The 10665-nt window shown below is 42.7% G+C and overlaps 1 protein-coding gene across 1 annotated transcript in view; it reads left to right on the forward strand.

Moving 5' to 3' along the window:
* The first annotated feature begins 493 nt into the window (after nucleotides 1-493).
* PRKAR1A (protein kinase cAMP-dependent type I regulatory subunit alpha) overlaps nucleotides 494-10665 on the forward strand; it is a 15648-nt gene continuing 5476 nt past the window's right edge. Inside the window, exons 1-7 of the mRNA XM_008638668.2 lie at nucleotides 494-599; nucleotides 2498-2676; nucleotides 7841-8014; nucleotides 8642-8733; nucleotides 8930-8991; nucleotides 9492-9538; nucleotides 10072-10229. Coding sequence (XP_008636890.1) covers nucleotides 2500-2676; nucleotides 7841-8014; nucleotides 8642-8733; nucleotides 8930-8991; nucleotides 9492-9538; nucleotides 10072-10229 — 710 coding nt within the window. The 5' untranslated portion in view covers nucleotides 494-599; nucleotides 2498-2499. The remainder of the gene's footprint in view (nucleotides 600-2497; nucleotides 2677-7840; nucleotides 8015-8641; nucleotides 8734-8929; nucleotides 8992-9491; nucleotides 9539-10071; nucleotides 10230-10665) is intronic.

Here is a 10665-nt window from a genome sequence, read left to right on the forward strand (position 1 = left end):
GCAGCCACGCCTTGGGGGGCTCGGGGAAGCTTTGGCAATGTGCAGAAAAAATGCCTCGTAGAAATAAGAGTTTTCGTTTTGTCAGCGATACCGCATTTCCTGCACCGGTCTTGCCCTTCTCGCGTGTCCCGTGCCCGTGTTTGCTCACGGAGCGTAATTTGCGGGCGGTCACGGAGTCCCCGGGGTTCTCCGGGGTGTTTAATTAGCGCTGACCTTCACCGTGCGGGCTGGCAAAACAAAAGGGAGTAACTGGAGAACTTCTCGGCGCTTTTTCAGCCCGTGGGAAGGCCACGCTTTGTGTTTATGCAACGCACAATACACGTGTGTGTGTGCTTGGGCAGGGATTAAGTGTGACAAGAACGAAACCTGTTTGAAGTGTTGGTAATTCCATATTAACTCGAAGCCTTCTGTAATCTCCAGCAGCAGAATTCGGAGGGGCACGTTGTTATGTTGTCTCTGTGCCCAGGATGTGACTTCAGTGACTTGTCATTTCTCAAAATTATTGTGACTGAATCCGTTTTTTCCCTTTCAAAAGCTGATCCCGGGATCAACATATCTTACTGCATATTAATAAGCTGTTGCCACACTCCCTGTACCAGGTAACTTCCTTTATATTTCATCCAAAAATGCCCTGAGAAATTATTTCCTGTTTCTGTAACTCTCACAATGGTAATTTTCTTATGCAAAAAATGACAAGAAATGTGTGTCTGTATATGTTTATATGTAAAAAATATATTTTAAAATGGTTTTTTAACCTTGTGGTGGGCTGAGCCAGGCTAGATGCTAACCACCCACCAAAACTGCTCCATCACTCCCCTTCTCAACTCAGCAACAGGAAGGAAAATATAAGGAAAGGCTCCTGGACTGAGATGAGGGAGAGATCACTCACCACTTGTGATCATGGGCAAAACAGACTTGACTCGGGGAAATTGGTAATAAATTAAACTAATTAAATTTGAGCAGGATAATGAGAAATAAAGCCAAATCTTACAAACATCATCCTGGCCCTCTCCCTTCTTTCCAGCCTTAACTTTACTCCTAATTTTCTCTACCCCACCCCCCACCCCAGAGGATGGGGATTGCAGTCAGTTCATCACACGTTGTCTCTGCTGCTCTATCCTGCTCAGGGGAGGACTCTTCACACCTTCCCCATGGGAGACAGTCCTCTGTGGACTTCTCCAGCATGAATCCTTCCTGCAGGCTGCAGCTCTTCATGCACTGCTTCAGCCTCATTTCCCTTCCATGGTCACAAGTCCTGACGGAAAACCACTGCAGCACGGGATTCCCATGGGGTCACACTCTGTGCATTCCCCTGCTCCAGTGCGGGGTCCTCCAGAGGATGTAGGGGGATTTCTTCTCCCCCATGGATCTCCAGGGGCTGTGGGTGGATCTTTGTTTCCCCATGGACCTCGCTTGGCTGCACGGCAGAGTTGCCTCACCATGGGCTATATCGCAGGCTGCCAGGCAGTCCATGTTTCAGGGCCTGGAGCACCTCTTGCACTGACCTTGGGGGCTACAGGGCTGTTTTCCATGTATATTCCCACTCCTCTCTCTGGCTGAAGTAGCCGTTTCTCCTCCCTCCTTAAATACATTATCCCAAAGGCTCTGCCACTGTCCCTGATGGGCTCAGCCTTGGCCAGTGGCAGTTTCATCATGGAGCTGTCTCACATGAGCTCCAGCTCGCAGCAGGTTCTCACAGAAGCCTCCCTATAGCTCCCTAAATCTGGCTATGCAAACCCAATACAAACCTGAAAGGGGGGGGGAAAACTGTTTAAGAACATTTTTAAAAGGTCACAGCTGAGCTGATGAAGTCTTTTGAAAACCTGGCATCATAACATGTTTAAAGCTGTATTCTTTGTTATTTACAGCTGAAGAGGTATTTTTGGGATTGCAGTGTATCTGTGAAATAAGTGATGAGGTATGAGCAGGTTTAAATTACACAGGAGTTTTTAGGAGTGATGCCTGTAATCCATAACTTCCTTTAGCAGACTCTGCCTTGACATTTGAAGAACCGGCTTTGGCTTCAACCTGAACATGTCTCACTTCCGAATACTGGTCATGCTTGGCCTCTCACATTTCCAGCTTCCACCCACCTCTCTCCTGGCCATCGTCCATCCCCATGACCCCACACAGACCACGCAGCTCCTGACGTGAGCCTCCAGTCCTACAAAATGCTCAGTTTAAGCAGCAGGAAGTTCAGGTGGAATCTTCTCTGGCTTGGAGTGCTCACAGGGCTTGAATTGTTGAAGCTTTTTCAGCTCAACCAAATGCTTTTCCTTTTCTGCCTGTGGCTGTAGAGCCCCCAGAGTTTTGATTTTTGATTTCTTTCCAGGTGCTAAATAAGTTCACAGCATTTTCTTCAGTGTAGTTACTGCTCTGGTAGGTAAAGGTGGATTTTTGCTGTGGTATCAGTAAGATAATGCAGCATAATTTTGTTTTAGGCAGCGGCATCTTTGTTTCCAGTAGTTATTTAACCTTCTCCTTCTCTTCCCTTCAGCAATGGCAGCTTCCAGCAGCAGCAGCAGCGAGGAGGAGCGGAGCCTTCGGGAATGTGAACTTTACATCCAGAAACACAACATCCAGCAGCTGCTGAAGGATTGCATTGTACAGTTATGCACAGTCAGACCTGAAAGACCCATGGGATTCATCAGAGAGTACTTTGAAAGATTGGAGAAGGTAAAAATATAGAATGGGAGGGAAGGAGAGTGGAACAAATTTAAATGTATCTTTGTGATTCAGGGGCTGAGCTGCAGATTTGACCAGTGTCTGTGTTGGCTGTTTGAGATTGGAAGTGGTGCTTTTGGAAAACAGATCCTGTTTCCCAGTAGTTTGTGCACCTCTGTCATACCAAAGCATGTAGGGCAGAGCATAAGTTGACAAGGAGACTTATCCAGCTGGGATGTAGATGTGATCCCAGTCCAGTGCTTACTCATGGAAGTTGATACACAGCATTCATGGGTGTGTCTGGAGCTGGAAAACTGTGCAGTTTGACCTTGGCTGGATGCTGGTGGTAGCATTTGGATTCTTATATTGATTTCCAGTAATATGGGTAGAGCACAGAAGTGGTGCCAGTGGTATTATCCCAGGCCTGGTTGAAGTCAAATGGAAGTATTGGCATTCCAGGTCTCTGCAAGAATGAGCCTGTTTCTGCCTTCTCTTGGGAGTTCAGTGTTTCTGTCTTCTTGTGTTTGTCCTGAGGTGCCTTTGGTGTTTTTGTTGTTGTTGTTGGAAGCATTCTGGGATCTCGGGAATGGAAAGCATTCGCATTGAAACAGTGATTTCACACTCTTTTGACCTGTTAATTTTGTATATTGATATCTAAGCAGGTAGGAAGAGAAGCTGCAGTGGAAATGGGAAGATTAAAGGCTTGTGCAGAGGAAAGGTTGGATACAACTGTACTCAGAACATGGAATTAGTAAATAATGCAGCTGTGACCTTGTGCAGCAGTTGTTTGCAGGTGCTGCTCTCAGTACTTGTATAGGCCAGTTAGATATTGATCTTATTTTTTTGTTCTAGTGAGTTACTAATTGCTGATGTAAAGAAGAAGGAAATTAACACTGGAGATCATAAATATGTCTGATGGAAATTGTATTTTAATGGAAGTGTTCAGGATAAATACTAGAGAATGACCAAGGGGTGCAGACTACCTGCTGTAGCTCATAATGTATTTGGGGAACGTTTTGTTTATGAAATGAAGAGCTCTGACTATTTTTGGGGGGCATGTGTGAGTATCAGCAACAAACCAGTGAATAATGGGGTTCTTAAAAATCCTTTGTCTGTCCCCTTTACAATGCCTCCTTCCCCTCCTGGGATTCTTGCGTTTTGAAGTGCTGCTGGGTTGGGAATTTTTAAAACACCACCATGGGTATCTATAGACAAAATTTTACCAAGTAAATGGCATTAGTGTGCTTAGAATAAATCCTAAACCAATCCGTATGTGGGGATATAAAATGGGATTATTTAGGTGCTTTTGTGCAGTGGATTTATGGTCAACATGCAGTAGTTAGGAACTTAATTTGTTTTTTAGCAAGACAACAAGTCCAGCTCTGAATTTAATGACATGAATGTTGGAATTGAATAAGTTGATGGTTTTATTCTGGTGCACATTGGCTCTCTGTGTACTCGGTCAGCCTACACTGAAGCTGAAAATAAAACTGGTTAGGTAATGTTTTTTCCCCTTAAATTGCTCTCACAATTTTGGTCAGGGTCTTTTCTCATGGGTTCCAAGTGCCCTCTAGTGCAGCTGTAGCTACAAGTGAAACTGGAGCATTTTTTTCTTGCCTCCTAGGATTTAAAACTTGCTGCAGCTTCCTCTGGGTGGCTTCCCCACTCAGCCTGGGCTGGGCTGAGTTGATGCAGGTAATGTGGTACCTCCACAGCTATCAGGTAACAGAGCAGTGAGCATCCTGTGCTGGGCAGGAAACTCCTGACATCCGTGTCTGGAGAGCACAAATGCTCAGTACTATTATTAACCAGCTCCAAGCCAGTCCTCAGCTCTGCTACAGCAGAAATGCCTGAAACTCAATCTGCTTCACCTCCCAAAATCCTGTCTTTTTCATCTGTAATAAAGCAGAGCAACTTTTCAATGTGCTTTCTGAATTTTCATCTCTTTGAAAATTATCTCAACTATCTCAACCTCAGTATCATCCAGTATTTTTTTTAAGATGGATTTTTTGAAGGAACACCATTGGAAACTGAAGTGAGGTTGCTATTTTCTCTCTCATTCTCTTGACAAGTCATCTCTTCCACTGCACACAAACAGAGCTGATTCACTGGCATGTTATTAAAATATGTTGGAGAAATTTAAACATGCTTTAGAATCTCTGTTCAGAAACATTAAAATCGCTGCCTCTGAGATGGTTACAGCTACTATAGGAATTCAAATGTCCTCTTCTGGGTTATGAAAGCTGTTAGATGAATCTAATTACTACACATTGATTGTATAAATGGTTTTATTGTATCTCTTTGTGATGTGCTAAGGCCTCTGTTCTCTTTGCTGTACAAACATGTCTGGTAATACCAATACCTGCTAAAGATGTAATAGCTCTCCAGTGCAGGGCTGGGCTGTGTAATGCATGGAACATTTAATGTAGATATCATTATTGCAGCCTGCTAGATGAATCCTGGCTGTTGGACATGACTGTCCTCTGGAATAAGTGCATGGTTGAAATATTGTGTGTGATGCAGTTATGTGCACATTGGGCTTTATAGAAAGCTGGAATTAGGAAGTGTGATGGGCATGTAGTCACTGTCCCTGTTCCCCACAACCTGCCCTGCTCAGATACCTGAATAGCTGAATATTTTCTCATTTTTCTGAGTGTTTCTTTTGCAGAACAAGCTAGTTTAGAAGGCTATACTGTGCAATTGTGAGTTTATGGCAGAGCTTTAAAAAAAAAAAAGCTTTTATAGCTCCTGAGTGTTTGGGGGTTTAAAAATATGATATAAATGAAATACTAATTACCCAGAAGAAGTTGAGACTGTGTCTGGTGCAATGACAATTAGCAGGTTTTACAGTGTACAATTCTGAAATTGTGAAGATTTTCTTCAGTAGCTGATAAACTTAACTATGAGTATGTGAAGTGTCACCACTTCAGTATTATTTGTAATAATCTAAATGGACTTAATAAACATCTGTTATTTGTCAGGAAAAAAGTAAGGCTTACAGTTAGTGACTGACACTGAAAACGTGAACTGCCTCATCAGCTGAAAGATCAGGATCAACACTTGGATGTAATAAATCGATGAACTTTATTCCTAAATCTTTCTCAAATCCTGGGAATGGTTATATTGATGAGTACAGAGCAAACTGAGTGTCTTTATCCAATATATGTTTAGTGGTGAGGAGCTTCCAGACTTGGACAAACACCTTTTTCTCATAAACAGTGGCTAAATCCAAGGGTAACTGAGAATAACAACTGCCTCTGTTTCTTCAGGCCCTACTGTAATTTTTCTCTGATCTGTTGGTGTAATAATTGTGGTTTAGTATCAGAAATTATAAAAGGTATCTATTAGAAAGATGAAAACTGAGATTATAGGATGTCATTCCATGGCACAGGGTTGTCTGGCAGTGTATGTCTGGCAGTATGAATATCTGGAGACTTATGGTTTAGTTGACACAGTGGTGGTTGGAGCTGATGATCTTGGAGGTCTTTTTAAACCTCATTCTATGGTTCTATTCTATGATTTGTCTCATTCAGGGAGAATCTTCTTGGTGAGCGTGTGTATGGGCTATTTAGAATAACTGGTATATTTTAAGTTTATACATTATCTTACCCACCTGTAACTTATTTCTGTGTCCATCCCTACCTTACTATACTAAAAAAAAGTTAATATTAAATTTTGATTCAGACAGGAGTTACCAGTTGTATTTTTTTGTGTTAATGCAGTTTCCTTCTCCCTGAGTAGGGCATTGCCCTGAGGAGTCTCTTGAAGAGTGTTTTGATAACAGCTCCCTCACTAAATGCTGCTGAAGTGCTTCAATCTCTGATCACAATATTTAATATTTTATGTGATACTGGAAAAAGCCCAGCAGCTGGTGTTCATGTATTTAAAAAAGTGTCTTTTTTAACGGGTTAAGTATTTTGTATGTGAACAAACATGTTCTGTGGTTGATGGTGAGGCAGTTTACACCAAACACTTATTACTGCTCAGGCTATTTTTAATTTCATCTCTGTTGAGACTTGTTCCTCTAAAATCAGACGACAGAATTGAGTTTTAAATACATTTTGCTCCCATGGCTGGGAAATGTAGCACCATTTTATCAATGGGCAAAGAGCAGGAAGTGAAATGTGAGGCGGTGGAGCTCCTTGGCTCTGGGAGAGGAGGAATGTAAACTGCCAGGAATGGTTATCCCATGGCCCTTTCCTCAGGCCGGTGCTGTTATCCAGAGCCTCGCTGCCCAGCTGGGATCAAGGACACTGGGACTAACCCAGCTTTTACAAGGGCTGGAGCTCTGGGAGAACAGATGAGTCCTTGTTCTTTTACAAAATGTCCCAAACCCCTGTTTCCTTACACTGGGAAAGTCATTTGACCTGTTATGATGTCCATGCTCTGACTCCAGGGTTGACTGGTTTGTTTTTAATCTGATTTTAGTTGATTGAGGTGAATCTTATGAAGAATTCAAGTTTCTGTGTGTCAAGTTAATTAGAATTTGTTTTATTGTAAGTACCCTGGTCTTCTACAGTATCACTACAACACAAGAGGTAACTGAGGGAAATAAGGAAAACGTGTAACCTTGTGCAAGGTTTGCATGTGGTTTGCATAAAAAAATCCCACTTTGGCCTCCAGCATCCTTCCTCCAGCTCTTTTGAAAGCAGTTTTCATGTTTCTTTCTCCTAAAATAAATGTTGGTTAATCAGTATCAAGTTGGTCCATGACTCAACCTCTTTCAAAAGCTTCTCATGTAACATGGATTTCTGAGGAATTGCTCCTCTGTCTTTCAACTCCAAAAAGGCTTTAACACCTTGCAGCTGAGGGGAGGAACTGGGGGGTTTGCAGCTGGGGAAGTGCCTTCAGCATTTGGGGAATGCCTTCATCACCTGCTGAATACACTGGCAGAAAGTGGAATCAGCTCGTTCACACTAATAGTTTAATAAATGGAGAATAACTCGATAAGATAAACACCATTGTGATGTGACTGGTAGGAATGAAAGGTACATCTACCATGTGTTTTGAAAGGCCTTTGATCTTGGATGCTGCAGTCTCCTGTTTGCCTTCATATGGGAATAATGGTACACAGGAAGCTCCCTGGTGTTGGCAGGCTGGGCTGGAACATGATATATGGCTGCTTTTTTTTCCCCTTTGGATTATGTGACACAAACATGTCTTCCTTCCTGTTTAGGAGGAAACAAAGCAGTTGTTGAATCAGCTGAAGTCTGGTTCTCGCTCCGACTCCCGGGAGGATGAGATCTCCCCTCCTCCTCCCCTCAACCCTGTGGTTAAATATCGATCACGACGTGGGGCCATCAGTGCAGAAGTCTACACAGAAGAGGATGCTGCCTCTTATGTTAGAAAGGTGCTCTGACTCTTTAACATTGCTAAAAATGACATCCACAATCCAGAGTTTATCTAAACCCACCTTCTGTCCAGAGTATTGAATAACACCAGGCTCCTGGAGCCTGTTATGTCATAATTGCTGGGAAAAGCAGAGCTGTGTGTGTGGCTGTTTAACCGGAGGACAGAATAACCTATCATGCAATTAAACCATTCATGCATTACTTAGACCTGTTCCCTTTGAAGTCATGTGTATTTAGATGTGCATATGTTTAGATATGTTATATATAATGTGCTTCCAGTTGTTTGGCAGCTGCAACAACATTTGGCCTAATGGCAGAGCAGACTTGCTGCTGTTCCCAGGAAAATACAGGTTGAACAGGTATTCGTCCTCTTGCAAAAAAAAAAAAAAATAAACTGAGCATGGAATGGTGCTTTTCAGTTGCATAAAATACAAGATTGTATTTTCCTTGTGTTCAAACTGTCTGTAAACATTAACTATATTTGGGGTTGTATTTATAGTGCTTGAAAGAAAATGGAAAAACTCAGCCAGTGTTTTGTAGCAATTTAAGTTGTTTATTTACCATGGGAAATGCAGAAGTTTTTAATGAGAAAAATTATCCATTTGCTTTCTCTGATTCTCTCCTAGGTTATTCCAAAAGATTATAAAACCATGGCTGCTTTGGCAAAAGCTATTGAGAAGAATGTGCTGTTTACCCATCTTGATGATAATGAAAGGAGGTAGGAGCAAATCTTTGTGGGGTTAAGGTTTGTGGATGGGCAGAGTTCAGAAGAGCTGAATGTGTCACAAATCTGCAGTGACTCTGCAGTGGTCAGTGGAACCACACAGAGCTCCAGGAGCAGCCTTGGTGGGTTGGGGGTACTGATGTGTAGAGTTGTGCAGGCTTTTTTCTGATTTTGGTGTCCTCTCCTTCAGTGACATCTTCGATGCGATGTTCCCCGTCACTTACATCGCAGGAGAGACTGTCATCCAGCAAGGCAAGTGACAGTGTGTGCACTGGGGAATCACTGGAGGTGGGGAGCAGGCTCTGGTCTAGTGCTCTTGGTAGTTTGTGTTTATTTTTTAATATAAAAGTGGGGTCACTGCAGCCACACAATTCTTGTTGTGTTCCCTGAAGCACAGCTCACACTGAAGAGAGGAGTGGGAGCCACTGGAGGAAGATGTGGCTTCCTTGAATAGACTATCTGTTGGGAATATTGTCCTTTGATGGCTCTGTAGAAATGTTACGTCAATTTATGGATCTGGTTCGCCTTTCCAGTAATCCTGGAATTGCTGCTGATCTCCTGGATACCAGTAGATGTCCCCTTTCACGGGGCTGAGAGGAGTGTGAAATCAGCAAAATGAGACATTTCACCCTGCAAACTGCAAAAATTTGTCAGCCTTATTGGAGTCTAAACATCAAAGTTGGCAGAGATGCCAGTTCTTTCTTAATATATTCAAGTTTTTGTATAATAATTTTTTTTCTTCTCTTCTTTAGGTGATGAAGGTGATAACTTCTATGTTGTTGATCAAGGAGAAATGGATGTAAGCATTCCTGGTAGTTTATTGATGATACATTCATTCCTAGCAGAAGAATACTCTGATATTTGTAGGCCTCTTCTACGGACCTTGCCTTTAGTTGCTTTTCTCATTTTAAGTTCTTACTTATAGAATTTTGTTTGGCTCCTTAATGCCTCAGTCTGGCTGCACAGAGTGAGTTTCAAAACGAATTATTTGGACACAATACAGATGTTTTATGAGCGCAGGGTGGAGTTGAGGTGTGGGACAGGCTTTAGGAGCAACCAGACTTTTATTTTACAGCCCAGCTAATTCATAGCTCTTTATGACACGGACCTTGCTGAGATGTTATTTCTCAGGAGTCTGTGGGTGCAGAGTGTGTGCCTGTGGTGTAGAGGAGAATCCCTTTGTCAATTAAAGCACAAATTGTGCTGGGGTTGAAGCGTTGATAAAACCCTGAAGTGATCAACTCTGTACAGATGTGAGAATTTCCTTTTACTCCCAAAGGAATGGAGAACAGCAGGAAGCTGAGCTGTGTCTGACCACGCTCTGCCTTGCAGGTTTACGTGAACAGTGAGTGGGCAACCAGTGTGGGTGAGGGGGGGAGCTTTGGAGAGCTCGCCCTCATCTACGGCACCCCCCGAGCTGCCACCGTCAAAGCCAAGACGAACGTCAAGTTGTGGGGCATTGACAGGGACAGCTACAGAAGGATCCTGATGGCAAGTATCCCTCATAACCTGGAATTGTGCTTTGGGGTTTATGTATCCTGTGTATCTGACCTTCTGCCTGTGCCTGTCCTTTGCTGGAGTTATTTATTCCAAATCCTGCTGTCTCTTCTGTAATCAGAAAGCTGATTACTCAACGTGCATCTCTCAGGCACAGGGCAAGGGGGAATCTTGCATTAGTGAGCAAAACAATACCAGTATTAAACTGAACTGAGAGTGTAACAAGGCTGCAGTAAATGCTGAGTACTTTAGGAATGTTGCTCAGCTGGAATATTACTGAGAGAACTCAATTTCAAAACATTTCATCTTGTGGGTTTGGGGTCTGTGAGACAGAACACAGTGTGTCTGGTTAAATTTGTTTGTGTCTTGAGTTTTATTTGGAGTAGAAAGAAAACTTACTTTGTGTGTTTTTTTTTTTTTTTTTTTTTT

Source organism: Corvus brachyrhynchos, unplaced genomic scaffold, assembly GCF_000691975.1.
Source record: "Corvus brachyrhynchos isolate BGI_N302 unplaced genomic scaffold, ASM69197v1 scaffold218, whole genome shotgun sequence".
NCBI lineage: Eukaryota > Metazoa > Chordata > Aves > Passeriformes > Corvidae > Corvus > Corvus brachyrhynchos.